General features: G+C 42.2%; 1 protein-coding gene across 1 annotated transcript in view; it reads left to right on the top strand.

The window, feature by feature from the left end:
* The first annotated feature begins 4,417 nt into the window (after nucleotides 1-4,417).
* Nucleotides 4,418-17,970, top strand: part of JAM3 (junctional adhesion molecule 3) — a 39,843-nt gene continuing 26,290 nt past the window's right edge. The window contains exon 1 of the mRNA XM_028708727.2: nucleotides 4,418-4,561. Within this exon, the coding sequence (XP_028564560.2) occupies nucleotides 4,510-4,561 (52 nt within the window). The 5' untranslated portion in view covers nucleotides 4,418-4,509. The remainder of the gene's footprint in view (nucleotides 4,562-17,970) is intronic.

Here is a 17,970-nt window from a genome sequence, read left to right as displayed (position 1 = left end):
TTAGGGCCCGAAGCAGTGACTCTCCTTCCTTGGAGGTTTTTAAGCAGTGCTTGGATGGCCATCAGCCATGGATCACCTAGTTGAGATTCCTTCATCGCAGGGGGTTGGACTAGATGACCCTCAGGATCCCTTCCAACTCTACAATTCTATGATGCTATGTGTTGTTGTTTTTTAAAAGAAAATCTTTATTAATTTTCACATAAACAAATATACATGGATTACATAACATATAAAACAGAAAACGATACAAAAGAATAGAAACAATTAAATAAGAAAAGATAAATGAACATAAACAAATACAATATATTACACTTACATGACAGATTAAAATATATAACTTCCAATAATTCTCATTATACTACTTGTATTATCTGTATTCCTTGCACAGATTCGTATTATTGTGTTTTGTATATAGATATATAATCCACTGTTGTATTTTATGTAATTCTTGGTTGCCAGTATCACTCTATTTCTGCAAGTATCTTATTGTTCGTACAGTACGTTTTTAAGTATTCTTTAAATATTTTCCATTCCTTATATACCTTTTGATTTGACACATGATGCTATGTTTTAAAGAGCATCCGAAATGATTTGTGCCATTGTGGCTTCCCTTTCACAAACCTACAATCCCCAGAACCCCTAACAAACTACAATTCCTAGGATCGTTTGGGGGAAGACACCTGGTTTTTAGAACAGGGATGGAGAACCTGCAGTTTGCTCACCCCCATTTCCTAGGAACCAGAAATGGGAAGTGCAAGTTCTTCTAACAGTATGGTTACAGGGAGCAGCATGTATAAAATATTGAATGTAATAGGGTTATTAAGGTAAGTGTATCAGAATTATCATAGGAATGGAGGGAGGGAGGGGGAAAGAGAGATTGTGGAATTCTGGTGGTGAGTGATGATTGGATGAGGATTTGAAAGGGAGTTTGAATGTGAGGCAGTTGAGAGTCAGTTGAGAGCAGTGGGTTCTGGAGGGGGTGGTTGGGCAACTAACTATTCAGTTTAGGATCAGTAGTCTAGTCATCATTTTTGTAATAAAGCATGTACGATAAAGAGAATTTGAGGCCATAAGCTCAGGTACACACACCATCCTACAATCATTTAGAGAATCATACATACAGTCTCCTTTAGTGAGGGTGCAATACCTAGGATCTGGACCAAACATTGATATTTTGATTTTGATTTTTTTTTGCTCTTTTCTAGTTTCATAGGTTTATGTTCTGGTTCTAATGATGTAATAGGGGTTGGGGCTCTTTAAATACTGGGGGCTGCCACACACTCCTTTTCTTCTTAAAAAAATAATAATTTCCCCTCGTTTTCAAAAGCACATGCATTGTCTCCTTCTTCAGGTTCTTCAGTTACATTTCTTGTGAGACATTGGTGTTATATGCAGTATAGGGTTGGGAAGAAAGGGGGGCCTCATCGTGTAGATTATCATGAACTGAGATTTCAGTTTGCAAGTGGAGTATGAAAGCAAACACAGATGGAAAAGAAGTCTGATGCTGCCTCAATAAACCTCAGTTAGCCATAAAAAAGCTGATGGGAAGCCATCACAATGCAGTGTATGCAGCAAAACTTTAAAGGAAACTCAGTTTGCCACTGTGAGGCACTTCTTGGCTTAGTCTTATCAATAATTCTCTGCAAATACCAGAAAACAATTGTCTACAGAAAGTTGACCAAATCAAACTCTTTCCTCCCCCTTTTGTGGCCAATGAATCTACACCTAGAGAGAGAGAGAGAGAGAGAGAGAGAGAGAGATCACAGGGAAGAGAGTTGGCTGTTTTTTTTTATGGCTAGTTTAAATGAGTTCTTTGGTACTGTTATCGCACATTGCTTTTTTAAATTTTTCAGATGGAATTGCAATACTCTCTGTCATGTTTCCTCCTCGCAACAAACCTGCAAACCATTTTTCAGATGGGAAACTAAGGTCTAGAGATAGCAACTTGTCCAAGACCTCACAAAGAGCATATGGAAGAGGAAAGACTTGAAAACAGCTCTCCCAAATGGACAGTTTTCTAATTCTTGGCTCTTGAGGTGCAGCAGAGCCTCTAGCCAAAATCTGCTCATTTCTTTGTGCAATCATAATTCTGGAGTGTCCATTTTTGTGTGTGCTGTGGACAAGAGCCAGAATAGCGTTTATGCAGTCTTAGCTCCGCCATTAGATCTTGTAAACATTGAGATCAGATGTGTTTACACTGTCTGTACTCCAAAAAGTGGGTCTTTGGGATGCAAATGACTATTGCTGCCTGTAATTGTATACCTAACCCTGTAAGGAACTGCATGTTAGACGCAACTAAAATAGATCAGTTTTGTTAATCTTTCTCTACAGTTCCTAACTTTTTAATATTTGATGAGATTTTAAGGGCCAGCAGCCTTACACTTATTTAATTTTGTTTATTTGAAAGTTTTATATCCATGATGGGAGAAGTGGAAATCTGCATGTAAGACTTAGCTAATAATATTTCCTCCCTAGCTCTCATTTCTTCATATTTTTTCCTTACCCATTGACATTGTTATCATACACCCTGTTGAACAGGCAAATGACCCTGGCTTTATCTTCAACTGTCTCTGGGCTGAATCTCTCTCTCTCTCTCTCCTTTGTTCTCCATAGTCAGTCCCTTGCCAAGTGATGTTGCTTCTCCCATTACAACTTGTACAAAATGGCTGAATAGTTTCATTTCATCATATGAGGTATAAAAACATCCTTATGATCAGGTCTGTTTTCCCTGAGACTATAGTTGTTAATTGACATCCATTCATATTTGGATCCTCTTTATCAGACAGGTACATAAAATCCTATTTTATTCTTAGTAAGCAATGCTTAATTTCTAAAATAAGATATGCTGGACCTCAAGACTTTCAAGAAATAATGCCTTTGATTTAGAGTCATTTCTCCATAAACTGAGATGTGTGATGATTAGTTCTATTTTTAATCAAGGATAAGCTAAAAGAATGGCACACTGCACATGCTCAAAGTCACTCTTTAGAATTGTTTCTCACATTGCAGGGTTGAAGTGCTACACAGAAAAAAAAATCAGGTTCTATAGGACTCCTGTCCCAAATGGCCATTTGACGCATTATGTTGTCTTTGATGAGTATCTATTAGGAAATGAAACATGAGGAACATATGAAATGTGACCAACCCATAATTTGTAAAAATATGTGCTTCTTACAGAAAGTCAGGTTTAGATGCAACTCTCCTTCATGCCTATTGCTGAATAGAAGCCTGTTACTTATTCTGAGATTGTATAGATGTTTAATTTAACATTTTACCAACCACAATACTGGGTCTGTATTTTGGATTACATATTGGGATTTATTGATTTGTTCTGATTTGTTGCTCTTTTATGGTATATATTTCAGGTTCTATTTTATAAGATACTCTTGAATAATTTGGGTGCTTCTAGATAGGTATTTACTGTGAGCTCAGTGCTTATCGAGGATGCAATTATTATTATTTTTGCAGCACCATTTTGATGGTATCATTGGCATCAAAATGTCAGCCTGTAATTTCCCACTCCCTCATTTAATCCAGAATTATTCTTTCCAGGGAAATCAAGGTGGGTGGGTAGGTGGGTGGGATGATTAGTTAACACACAGAGACACACCCGTTGACAGCAACCTGTTTGCAACATCTGAATGGCCTGTTTGCAGTATGAAGCTCCTCATTGGAAACACCCTTTGTGTAGAGAAGTGAGATAAAAGTAATTAACTAAACCACATTAAACATCTCATTTCTTCTGAAAAGGGTCCTGTGGTGCTGTGGAATAAGTTTTAGGATGATATTCAAACTAATATATTTCAATTATTAGTTGCTTCCTATGAAGCATCTCAAAGCAATGCCACACCAAAGGATAATGAAACATAGAGGGGGCAACAACCATTTTACATAGAAAAACAATTTAAACATTTTCAAGTCAAGTACACAAGCTCTTTTGTGTTATTCTAAATATGCATGTGTGTGATTTATTTTTTAACTCTACACATGCACGATTAATATTAGTACCCGTAATAACAAATTGTAAAAGCGCCCTAACCAGTTCTCACAGTCTACTTTCCCTAAGTTCCGGGTCACTTTCTGGGGCGGACCTAGCATCTCCTGTCACCTGGATATTGTTTCGATGGTACCTTCAACCACTCGCTTCGACTCCGTTACTCCCGGCGACCCCAGGGCCCAGGCTCCCAAACTGTTTCCTTGTGGGAGGTGGGGGGCTTTGGAAGAAACAAACAAACCCATGGAGCTAACCGCCGCACCCATCCTTTCCAGGCTTCTCCTGCCCCTACGCGCGACTGTGGATGCGGTTGCCGAGGCAACGGAGCCCCAGCATCTCTCGTCTCCTAGCAACCGTTGCCCGAGCAGCCGAGCGCTGCTAAGGCGGGCATCTCCCGCTCGCTCCCTCCTTCCCTCCTTCCCTTTCTCTCCTCCCACCCGGCGCTGGGACCTGGCCAGACGGGGAATGCGCAAGCTCCGGCCCGGCCAGGCGGACGGCTTAGTTGCATCCCCATCATGGCGCTCAGGCGGCGGGCGCTCCTTCTCCTGCTGTTGCTTCCCATGTTCCGTGAGTCTCGCCCGGCTGGGGAGCGGGAGAGGTCCGGGGTTTGGGGGCGGCGGGTCGCGCGGGCTTTCCCTAGGGACCCCGGTTTTTTTGCGGGGGGGATAACGAGGCTGAGCGGTTTGCAGCGGGGTGGGGAGATCATACTTCAGCCCCCTCCCCCGCCCATCATTGTTTTCAGCAGCCACGAGTTGGAAATTTGAAGGGGCGGGGGTGCCGGGCTGCTGTGCAAGCAGGGCGGGGGGCATGCGTGAGCTTTGCACCCTTCCCATCATCGAGGAGCGAAGGCTGCCTGGGACAATAGAGGCTATTGAGGGTGGCTTTTGCATTCACAAATGTGTGGCTTGGGGAGGGTTTTTTTAGGGTGGGGGGGGGGACGTTGAGTTTTGCAACGGAGAGGGCAGCAACATTTATTCAAACTAGAAGGGAGGGATGAAAGGGAAAGTTTTAGCCCACTTTTTAAAAGTGGTGAGAGAAAGTCTTTCCCCTTTTTTTTGGTGGTGCTCTGTGCTGTTAAGACCGTACTTAAAAATAAGATGTTGATGTCTGTGTGGTATGGAACCTCACAGCAGCCTTGGAGTAAAAGCCACTGTACTAACAAAGTATTTAAAAGTTAACCAGGTGTAAGGTTTGGAAACATTTCCGCAGCTGAGAGTCCCCTGTCCCCCCGCATATTTATTACAGTTAAAAATCTGTTTATCTATTTAAAGTGTTTTGATCCTGTTTTTCTGCCCCCAAAAGGCTCCCAGAGCTGCTTACAAATGTCAAGGATAAGATAGTCCCTGTCCTTGGGTTTATAATCTGAAAAACACTGAGACAAAAGGGAAAGGGTTTCTCCCCCCCCCCCTGCACTTAAAGTACTAACAAAGATTCTCCCTAGCTCAGTCCATCCCATCCAAGTAAACAGATATCTGAAGAAGTGTGCATGCACACGAAAGCTCATACCAAGTTGATCTCAGGTGCTACTGGAAAGATTTTTTTTTTTTTACTATGGCAGACCAACAGGTTACCTACCTGTAGTTATTTTAGGGTTGGGGTAGGGGGTATGATGGAAGTGACTAGACTTTGTTTTAGTACAATACAGGTAGAAAAACGGAAATTGTGGGTCACCATTTTTATAAAAGTTTCGTGTCCCTTTTAAAAATTGGCATTAGCACTCATTACTCCCAGCTGCAATGTAATTTGTATGTGTATTCAAAATATATGCACACACACAAATACCCCAACACCAAGATTTAATTATAAAATAAGAGGGGAAGGCGTGTTTTCCCCACCTCCCCAATCCAATGACTTGTTTTTTGTCTTGGTACCTTTGAAGAATATGACAGTGAACCCCACCCCCCACCCCAATAAGAAATAAGGGAACTTGCTTCCCTAAAACTCTCTCCATAACTCAAGCACCACCCCCACCTTTCCAGAGGATGAGGGAATCAGGAATGTGATGGTTGGCCAGGCAGGCAGAGTTGATACTGGATCCTATTCACTTGGCAACAGAGACACCCTTTGTTCCTGGAGCCCCACGCAAATGTTTGCAGCTTTAATTGCAAAAACATTTGTTAATTCCATTCACGAATGAGTTGGGACTTGCTTGTCGTCTGGCTATTAATAAAGGCCCCAGGGAGTTGGAGAGTGGCAGTCACAGTTTGGAGGAGGGGGGGTCTCTCTCAACCATTTGTGTCCTCAACCCCAGACAGACAGGCAAAATAGAGATAAATGTGGTGTTTTTAATCCTGCTTCTTACATCGAAATCATTCTGTGTAGGAAGTAATACTTATCTCCTGTGTAAATTATTGCTTGCGATAACCACACACAAATGTGCGTCTTCTCTTGCAACTGCCAGAAAAATACACAATCTCACATAGGTTTTTTTCTACAAAGAAATGCCCCTCTGGAGTAGGCATTTTGAAGGGTAGCGCTCAAAGATCTTCTGATACTACTTTTCCAAACTTTATTTCACTTTCTACAGTCTATTATGCCTTTGGTCTGGGACAGTAACAACAGTTTAAATAACACATCTGAGCCTATTTGCAAAACAGCTGTGAAATACCAAAATGTGTCTGTTACAGACTGTGGAACAAGTTATAAAAATTCTGACTGATACCAGATTGGCGCATATAGCATTCAGCACTCACGGTTCTTTACAGTGTGGCATTAAAAGGTTCCTGTCCTAAGCTCTTCAGAGTGTGAATTGCAAACATCAGTAAATGTCAGGCAGGTTACCGAACATGGGACCCACATTTGCCATTATTTGAAGATCTTCACAAGCTTTTTTTTCTGGACACAATTAAAGGTGCTAGTTTTAACTGCCCCCATGATCTTCAGATGAAGGGCAGTATACAAATTTAATAAATAAAATAAATAAAAATAAAACCAATGCAGCTCTAAATAAATCTAAAACCAGTTTATCTAAACAACTACCTTCTCCCATAAAACTTGCATTTCGCTAGAATCATCGCTCCTGCCCTGGAGGATATTGGAGACAGAGCATTCCCTGAATCTTCCAATTTTAATTGGAAAAAAGTCCGGGGGGGGGGGGTATCTCTGTGTACGTAAATTAGAATGATTTGCCTAGGGTAATTTGCAGCAAAATATTTTCAGTTTGCATCAAAACAGATTCTGATACCACGGTTGTCTAATACTGCATTTGAAGCCTTTCCTTGTCACTACTGACCTTATGAAATGGAGAGAAAAAAATCCATGGAAAAATAAAGGACTGGGGGGGAAACCCCCCCTCAATAATTCTATGCCACATTACTGAATGGTTTTTAGTTTGTTAATTCTGGAATTTAGGATTCTTTTTTGTTAGCTGCCTTGAAGACTGAATCTGACAAAAAGACAAGAAATGTGGGTCTGTGTGTATTATCTGTGTGCATACTATACATGTATGTATTCTAAATAAAACATCTACATTCCCAACAGAGGACAGTGACAGAGAGGAATGAGAAGATAAGGGATGAATCCAAGAAAATTACCGTATTTTTTTGCACCATAACACTCACTTTTTTCCTCCTAGAAAGTAAGGGGAAATGTCTGTGCGTGTTATGGAGCGAATGCCTGCGGGTGGCGGGGGGGATCTGCTGCAGTCGTGAGCAGAGGATCCATGGTTCCCCTTCCTTCCCTCCTCCATGGTTACAAAGCATGGATCCACATGGATCCTCAGGATTTTTGCATTGTGCTACTCCAAACTCACTGTCAGATCACATGTCTGTGGCCACAGCATGAACCGCAAAAATCATATATCCACTATTTCGTTTAGAATATTTTTTTTCTTGTTTTCCTCCTCTAAAAACTATGTGCGTGTTATGGTCTGGTGCGTGTTATAGAGTGAGAAATACGGTAATAAATTGAAATAGGTATACTGTATACTAATTTTCTGCTTACCAGTCTAAAAAACCAGTTTACAACGATAAAACAAATAGCACTCTAACAGTGGAATCTTATACATGTCTATTCAGAAGCAAGACCCACTGAGTTCAGTGAGTTTTACTTCCAAGTAACTATGCATAAGATTGCAGCCTAAATCACAGTGTGCTATTGAAGGGACAGGATTAATAATCAAAACAGCAAAATACAGACCGCAGCAATAAAACAATAAGGTAACCAACATCATCTAAAAATCTATAGCTGCAGCGGGCCTTTACATAGAAGCTTGATAAAAACAACTGAAATAAATTTAAATACGGGTAGCCAGCAAAACCATTAAAAATAATAGGTGAAATAATTATTTTTTAATTAGGATACTAGTGTAGGCACTTACTGTAATGCTTGATTTTTTTGTTTTTAGATATGCTGTAAGCCACCCAGAGTGGCTGGGGAAACCCAGCCCAGATGGACAGGGTATAAATAAATTATTATTATTATTATTATTAAGGTGGGGCTCCTGAAGAAGGCACTACGTTTCAGATCTCAATGGATCAGATGAGTTCACATAGAAGAAGGTCCATGCATATGGCTTTTGGGTTTAGTTTGGGATAGAGATTATGGATTCACAGAAAAAAACAGATTTTGAGGAGGAATTTGAGGGAACAAAGAGACATAACCATATACATAACCATCACAACCATATTAAACCATAAAAACAATCAAGTGGAGGAGGGGTTTGTGTCCCCGTGTCCAAGAGGAATTCTGGGTTATGAGGCTAGATCTGATGAAGCTGGTTTATATATTTCCCACCCACCCCATATGGGGGATCAGCCAGTGTATGCTCCTCATTTCCAGCAGGTTCTGCAAAGCGCTGAACAGAGCCTCAGTTGAATGTCTGCTACCTCTCCCACATTCCATCTTGTGACTAAATGCAGACGCCATCCATGGCTCCAATTGTCACATTCTTTTCCAGCATCTCACCCTTGTTTTATATAGCACCTAGCCAAATTAAGAGTTCTGGAGAACTTGAAAGCTTGCATATATTATTCTGTCACAGTTTGGTCAGCCAGACAAAAAAGTACAGCCCTAATGTGGGTTTTGGAATTTTACCTAAATTCTGTCTCTCCCCTGTCAAGATTCTTTAAAAATGTTGAGTACTACTAGAACTATTACATCCTCTTCTCCATGGGAGTAAATTTTACTGAATCCGTGAGACTGATCTCCAAGTCAACATGCGCAATGTTCAAAGTGCTTTACTGTTCTTTGCTTCTTTATAACCGCAAGACAGATAATTCAAGCCAAAAAGTGAGTGACTTGCTATAGCCCATTCCATACAACTTCTAAACGAAGTAGTGATTTTTATGGGGTGTCCTATACTTAAAACCAGCTGTTTGGCCACTGCCCTGCACTCCTAATTTCTTATAACCCCACCAACTCCTCAACCTTGGGACAGAATCGTCAGTGAGGATTTGCATCCTATGGATCTGCTAAGATAGTTGAGAGTCATGAAATTCTTCAGAGTCACAAGTGGGTTTTGTGCCTACAAAGTTCTTTTTGTAGCATTATAGTAAGAATATCTTGAGAGTCCCTGCAACCACCCCCTTTTTAAAAAAAGTAACATCCAGCTGTCGTTCAAGCAAGCAAATGCTCCAAGCCAGCTGTCTAGCTTTTTGTGGGGTTGTAGATTTTAGACTTTCAGACTTCTCAATTGGGAAGGGGGACTTGAATGCCAAGAATGTCATTAGGGCAAGGAGCTGCATGCATCATTAATGTGCAGTAACCAGGGCAGTTGCATGCAAATACAAACTCATTGAGCGGAGCCAAAATTGGGCGTTTCAAATGGCAAGTTCAGTAACATCCTTTAGGCAGGATTTGGTGTTTTTCATCCAGCAGTAAATAACCAGCAACTTCGTCAAACCGTAAGAGAAGCATCTGTGCGTTCCTCTTGCCTGGGTCCACTCTACAGCTGTTGGCAAAGAATGTGTGATACTAGCAAGCTGCCTCTCCCTCTTGACATTTATCGCAACTGTTTTTTGTTGCTCAAATATGCCTCGATTCGTGGAGAGGTGTGTGTAAGTGTGTGCAAACACTGCCCATGTCTCTTTCCTTCTCTGTGCTGAAAGTCAAGTGACCCAGCTATGAACTTTGATTCCTTTCTCTTTTTTTGACCCGTCTTTATTAATATTGCCCAGGATTAATGTGGCATTGTCTGGATGGATACCAGTGGTGGTGGGTTTACCTCCTTAATGATTCCATTGGCGTGCTTATAATTTGAGCTATAAATAACCGCTGCTTTGCTTACAAAACAAAACAAAGTCTGTGAGGTTTTGAAGTATAAATATACTTCTTTCCAATTCCCAAGTTCATTCGGGTCACTTGTGGTTCACTTAAGGCTCGTCTGCTGTCCATTTAGCCGTCCCTTTTTCAGGTTTTAAAAGTGGTTTTCAGATTTTCTCTTTTCAAGGCAACTTTCCCCTCATCACGTCCCAGTCAGGAGTTTCTCTGGATAGTACTAGAAATCCCCAGTTCTGTTCACAGCTGTCCTTTGTGATGACCCATCAAGGTTATAGGCTGCAGTGTCCTCCTGAGCAGCAAAGGGTTGCCATGAGGGATGTAAGAAGGCAGCAGTTTCCATTCTGATCTGTATTTGTCACAACCGGCGCTGTTTCCCTTTTGGCCTCATCGATCTCATCAAACTAATAGTGCACCTAGAAGGCACCCAACATTGCCAAACCACTGTGTACAGTGGAACCTCGGTTGTCGAATCCGTTTCGGAAGACCATTCGACTTCTGAAACATTTGACAACCGAGGTGCAAAGGCTGTCTGCAATGTCCATTGAGAAAATTGAAAAACATGCAGCGGAAGCCATCCGACTTCCGAGGCGTGTTCAAAAACAGAAATGTTTGGCTTCCGAGATGCTCAGAAACCGAGGTACCACTGTATTGGGATAGGTTGGTAACAATGAGCATGAGTCGTTGTAGTCAGTGGTGGGAGGGTGTCTACCATCACTAATCTTCTTGTTGAGTAACCCTTGATACACTGCCAAGCAACACCAACATTCTCTGGAACACGGTTTGAAAAACCACTGGGGTAGAACAATGGTGAGTTGTTTGTACTAACTTTTGCTCTTTAGCAAACCGCATCTCTTCTTTGGCATTCTTTGCAAACTCCCTTTATTTTTGTGCATGTGTGTTGAGGCAGAACTGGATGCTGCTGTAAATTTAGAAGTAATGTTTCACAGCTGATTGCACCCATCCCCACTAATCCAAGGAATGTCAGTGAATCATTCCCACCCCCACCCCGCAAAGCAGGGGTGAGCTGTAGTGTGGGGTTGGGGTGGGGGGAAGAGATAGGACACTCGATTCCCATAGGCCAGTAAGTGCTGATTCAGAATCCCCCACATCTTCCGTCTTCCCGTTATGCAAAACCATTTGTTGCAAAATGGTTTGGGGTAAACTAAATCTCTCTCTGCCTGAGATGCTGAACATTTAATGCTGTCTGGAGGCTTGTTTAGAAGTTGCATCCCATAAAAGCTGATGAAGCAAAGACACAAAATTAATTAACGTGGTTCCATTCTCAATCTGTTTCCTCTTCCAGCAGGAAGATTAAAAGCATAAGGCATATTTCTGTTGGAGGGGAAAACAACAACTCCGTCATAGGTTATCCCCAACCCAAACAATCTTCACAAGAGATTGCCGCCACTTGTCTTCACAGATTATGGGTGCCACAGCCGTTTGACCTATCAGACGAACAAAACAAGTAGAATAGCAAGGGGCTTATTGTAACTGTAATTTAATCATAGGTACATCATTCCATTGAAATAATTACACTAGGTATCTTATTTGTTTAAGCCAAAGCCAGCACAAGCACTTCTGGAAAAGACAATGTCAATGCACTATTGCCAAAGTACAACATAGGCCGATAGCGAAATGTGTTGCAGAATACTGAACGAGGATGTACTGATTAATTCAGGCTACTAAGTGGCAAAAATACATCATCTCAGATTTGCCATTCATGTGAAGCTCCTTTTGTTCATTGTGACGGACAAAACACTTCCCATAATGCTTTCTGATTATTATGGTCAAAGCTTCTGAAATATGGGTGATTGGTAGAATGCAGAAGCAGGTGGCAGCTGAGCTTTCAGAGGCATGGAGAGCGGCTTCGGCTGTTCCTTGCTGATCAAGAGGACAAGAAAGTATAAGTTGTCTGTACTTTGTTTCCCTGCCATAACTGCATCAGAAATGTATGCCCAAGCATCACTGCTGCCCAGTTAGTGTTCAAAACTCCCATTTTTCTAGGCGCACTTTGCGACAGGGAATATCATTAGCTTGAGCCGTTTCTGAGCTCTGGGCGTGATACTGCGCCTAAGATTTCATATTAAAACTGCAGAGTGAAAGGAAAGGAGGACCTTCTCTGCCTCCCCACTTCCAAAAAAGAGAAGTTTTTAACCTATTATTTAGGAAAATTCTTCATGGCATGGAGAAAACGGATAGGGAAAAGTTTTTCTCCCTCTCCCATAATGCAATGCTAGAATTTGGGGACATCCGGCGAGGCCAAATGTTGGAAGGTTCAGAACAGACAAAGGAATGTACTTCTTAATGCAGCTCATAGTTAAACTATGGAAGTTCCTCACGCAAGAGACTGATGACCACCAACTTGGATGGCTTTGAAAGGAGGTTAGACAAATTGATGAAGGATAAAGGCTGTCAGTGGCTACTAGCCACAGTGGCAATGCCCTACCTCCAAGTCGGAAGCAGGTATGCTTCTGAATACCAGTTGCTGGAAGCCACAGGAGCAGGGAGTGCCCTTGTGCTCAGAACCTGCTTGCAGGTTTCTCAGAAGCATCTGGTTGGCCTCTGGGAGAACAGGATGTTGGACTGCATGGACCCCTGGCCTGATCCAGCAGGCTCTTCTTATGTTTTCACGTCCTCTATTGAAGGGATCTCCAGTCAAAGTCTACTCAGACTTCCCAAGTATTATTTCCTGCACAGTGACTAAAGGTACTGCAAAACCATCCCTACTGCGAAGTTTTTTGGGGAAATACTTTTCTTCTCGCACCTCTAAGGCTGTCGTGTTTCTACACATCTTCCCCTGCCGTTTTTGAGTCTCCAAAGTATAATCCTCCAGAGCTTGGAAAAAAAAAAAAAAGACTGATAGGCTCAGCTTGGGGACATTTAAACAATCAGACATATGGTTACAAGCCGAATTTCTTAAGTCCTGCCAATGGCAGATGTAGGCGCAAAGCCCCCACTCCCTAGCTGGGATTTCAATGTCAGGAAATGACAATGCGTGCTGGACGTTCCTTGCTTCTCTTCTCCGGAGCAAATTATTAGTTTGCTTAACAATGCACACATGGGGGGGGGGGGCTTACAATGCATTGTTGTAAGGGTCTGCTCGGAGGTGAGTTCCATTTAATTAAATGCGACTTAGTCCGCTGTCCGACTGCTGCTCTCCAGGTCTTCAAGCAGGAATCGATTCCAGTGGTTCCTGGAGAAGTTGGGGGCTGAACCTGGGACCATCCCCATCCAAAACAGATGCTTTGCTACTGAGCTACACCCTGCCTCATGCTGTGTGTGCAGTGTGCTGGCAACTCATCCACAGCAGTGGTTAAAATTAGCATTTCAAAATAAACACCCCTTTAACATTTGCAAATCAGTAGCGGCTGTTTTTATCCTTCATCTCGGAAAAATGACAACCTTTTCAACATGCATATAATTGCCTCCCAGTCGTTTTCCTCTAAAAGATCTACTGAGTATTATACGTAGATGTTAGCTATGGCCACATCCCATTATCCGTTCCTTTATTGTGTTTTGCAGCCAAAATCTAGCTATATGGAATGTCCAGATCTAGAGGTAGCAAAAACCTCTGAATACTAGGTGCAGAGACAGCTAATAGGAGAGGGCTGTTGCCTTCCTGTCCTTGTTGTAGGTGTTCAGATATATTTGGCATCTACTGTTGAATACAGAACTGCCACATTTGCACATTACACTAAACCAGAATTACTGGCTTACCCTGGTTTATTGTGAACATGAAACCCAATGGGAGTTGGGTGTGCTTAGGCTGGTGAAGAGAAGACTGGAGCTGATACGACAGCCATTTTCAAATATCAGAAAGGCTGTCACATGGAAAACAGCATGCTTGTTTTCTGCTGCTCCAGAAAACATCCAGAAAACAGAAAATGCTTACATCCATTGGGTGTAAACCAATGGATTCAAATGACAAGAAGTGAGATTTTGACTAAACAATAGGAAGGACTTTCTGATATCAAGCGCTGTTTGACAGTGGAACGTACTCCCTTGGAAGGTGGTAGTTTTTAAACAAGCGTTGGATGACCATCTGCCTGGGATTCTTTAGCTGGGGGTTGGATTAGATGGCCTTTGGGGTGCCTTCCAGCCCTGTGATTCCTTGAAATCATACCCACTTTGCTGCTTAGAATGAGCAAGAGAAACAAAACCAGAAGTTGCAGTTAAGTTTGGCTTCCTGTCACATCTGGACCTGATGTCATGATTTGCTTCTCCCCATCAAGCTAGGATTTGTAAGCCAATAACAAACCGTGGCTCAAGGCTGGCTGGAGAGCCTTCCTGACTTGTTAAAGGAATAACAAAATGTGAACATCCTAGTGACTCTATCTTAAATGCAGTTTCCTGGTTTATTTCTCCTGCTTGTGCTGGGGAGAAAAAAAGCAGGAACGATTGGACTATGTATACAACCGTAGTGCTCATTAACTAGTGATGTGTGAGGGGATTTTTGGAAAATCTTCCATTGTTCATATTTAAGAAAATGCAAATAATTGAAAATGGTTGGCACACCAATATGTTTTAGCAACCTGAAGAATTGTGCATATACGCTGACTCACATCCTTCTTGTGATAATCACCTGGGGGGAAAACATTAATTGCAGCTTTGGAAATGTTAATCTTTCCTAATAATTGTATTTGTAATTGACAGCCATTCATTGTTATGAATTAACTTAAGACATAGCAAATCTTCTGTGTCAAAATTCAAGCAATGGAAAATTTTCTTCCCCAAATCACTGTCATTCACAAGAAGCCAGCAACCCTGACTTATCGCATGATGTGTGAACATACCCATTGATGGACTTTGGTCTGATTCATCAAGGCAATTCTTACATTTGTGACCTCCTCCAATGTGTGAACAAACAGTTTTTTTTAGTGTGATATTTCATGTGAGTAGGTGTGGTTTTCTTTTCCATAATAATACCTTGGCCTCTCATCTCTTGCAAAAGATCAGATTTCTGAAATAATTTCCCATCCTGGAACAGAGGAGTGGCGGCATAAAACTAATTATATTTTATTTGCCTCTCTTAAAATAAAAAGAGCACCAGAATATATATATATATATATATATATATATATATATATATATATATATATATATATATACAGTATATCCTCTAGGCAGACAGGTATTTTAAAATTAACAAAGCTGTATTTATATATAACAGAGCAAGTTTAGCCTGGGGAAAGATTTCATAGCTGGGTTGTCAACTCTAGGAAACAAGGCCTTGATCCTGCAGGTGTTTAAGAACATATGCCACAGTTAGTCATACAAGTTAATCTCAAAGGGGAACTATTCACCTAAGACTCACAAATTACTCCAAGACATCAGGCATGCAGATGAAGGTGAGGAACATCTTGTGCTTAATTTCTGCATTCTGGGATGCTGCTCTAGTAACATTTATTTGTTTTTAAAAACAACCTTATACAGGCGTCCCCGTCCCCCCACTTATGCACAACCGACTCACATGCGACCACGTATACGTGTGATGCCAGGAAGTAAACAAATTGATAGATTCAAACCAGGAAATGGCGGGAGACAGCTGGAGAGTCTTCATGGATCACGAGGAGACTCTCCCTGTAGCCTTTGGAGGACTTCAGTGAGGGCAAAGGAAGCCCCAGAGAGACTGGAGGTACAGCAGGGCTTTGTTTAGGCTGCTCAGCCTCCCTGCCTAGCAGCTGGCTTGTGGGGTAGCGCAGCAGCAGCCTCTTTTCCATGAGTTCTCCAGCCAGCCCCAGAACTTGAACTCTAGAGAGTTGTGTGGAGATAAAGTCGGAGAGCAGGAGAAAATTGGTATTTTGGATGCTTTTTAGAGGCTGTTCCCCACTTACACGGTTTTTGCTTATGCACGTGGGGCCCCAGACCGTAACCCTCACTATTCTCAAGCAAACGGGACAGCAGAGGGAACTAGTGAAGACTGCAAAGGCTTGATTCGGGTCATGGTGACCCACATATATTGCTCTTTTAAACTACAGGCCAACACCACTGATAACCATAAAGCCTAATCACTAATGAGAAAACAAATTGGAAGATCAATTTCAACTCTGGAGTAAATCCAGAGGTTTTTTCCCCAGCCAGAACTCACTGGAACTGAGTTCTAGCACCTCTCAGGTGTTTATGGTGAGTTTTGACACCTCTTTTTTCTAGAAAAATAGCACTGAATAGATCCTTATTCCCAAGTGACCTGACCTGGAAAATGTTGCCTCTTCAGATTTACCAAGCCAAATCAAAAACCTCTACCTCTTAAACAGTTGGAAGAGTAACCCTAAGGGCTTTTATACCCATGGTGGTTGTGGCCTTCTGTTTTTTTGAAAAAAATAGTTGGGCTTTAGGTGGTCTGAGAACAGAAAATCCACAATAGCAATGACTGTATGACGGTATCTTGTCAGGGATGATGGACACCTTGTGATCCTCCCAACTCCCATCAGCACCAGCCAGCCTGGCCAGCGGTCAGAACTGATGGGAACTGAAGGACAATAGCAGATGGAGGGTCGCAGGTTCTGCATCCTGGAGTCACCAAAAAAAGAAAGGAAGGTGAACGGCGGATAGCAATCCCACTAGAGTGGAAGCACCTTAGCTGCCGTTGGACTTAATTTTACTGAGGTGAAATCGGGAGTTTTCCCTGCTCCTATTCTGCTCTTGTTTTGAGGGAGGCAACAGAAGTTCTTCTCTAGCTTGCTGACCGGTATGTCCTCTAAGCCTTCCGTGGCCCAGGCCCTTTGTAATCCTTCCAGATGGAGGCTGTTTATCTTTGGAAAGCCTTGACTTTACAATGTAATGCTTTCGTTCTGCCATCAAGGAGGTGTAGAGGAATACCAGACTAGATTATCTCACTTGGCTGCTGAGGTAGCCTTCTGTGCGTTGCCTGCCTGGGGCCAGAGCGTGCCTCCCTTATGTGGGTGTGTTGTGCATGACTCTCTGTGCGTGTTTGATGCTGGTTGCTAACGTGTTCCTCTCCTCTCTCTATAAAGGCTCTTCTGATATGCCAGACTCAAGGCCAGCTGTCCTCACCCAAAGTCCCAGCATGATTTAATAAGCTTCTCTCCCACTTGGGGTTGGGAGAAGGGGGATGGATAAGCCCTTTGAAGTTTTCTTAAAAGAAAGGGAGGAAAGCTGGAGATTTTTTTAAAAAAAAAAATAAATAAAATGCACACACTTCTGCTTTTCTGTGTCTGGTACAGAACACTTTGTACTGCATTCCCTCAAGCTGCGATTTGGTATCTGTGGGCTGCTTTTTCACCGTTTTTCCTAGTCTAGACTTCCTTTGCTTGTGGTTTGGTTACTAGCCCTGAGATAAGCAAGGGGTGGGTGCGAAGCATTACAAAAACCCCTTACTTATTCCTCTCTGCCAGATGGCCTCTTAACCAGAGAGGCCATTCTTATTTTATTTAAAGTGTGTGTACACCGCATTTCAGTCTAAAAGCTGTCACACCACTAAGGTGGAGATAGGAACATAGAAAGCTGCCAGACCGTTGGTCCATTTTGCCCAGTATTGTGTTCACTGACTAGTAGCAACTCCCCAGGGTTTCAGTCCAGTAGGAGATGCTGCCAGGGCCCAAACCTGGGACCATCAGCGTGCGCCACTGAGCTGCAGCCCTTGTCGCAAGCAAAATAGGAAGTTGCCTTCATACAGAGTCTGTTTGCTTATTCATCTAACTTAGAATTATGTAAATAGGCAGGCAGGCTTTCTAGGGCTTCATAGAGAAGCCTTTCCCAGCCCTACCTGGGGAATTATTATTATTATTATTATTATT

This window comes from Podarcis muralis, chromosome 15, assembly GCF_964188315.1.
Source record: "Podarcis muralis chromosome 15, rPodMur119.hap1.1, whole genome shotgun sequence".
Classification (NCBI taxonomy): domain Eukaryota; kingdom Metazoa; phylum Chordata; class Lepidosauria; order Squamata; family Lacertidae; genus Podarcis; species Podarcis muralis.
This window is presented reverse-complemented; position numbering and strand designations above follow the sequence as displayed.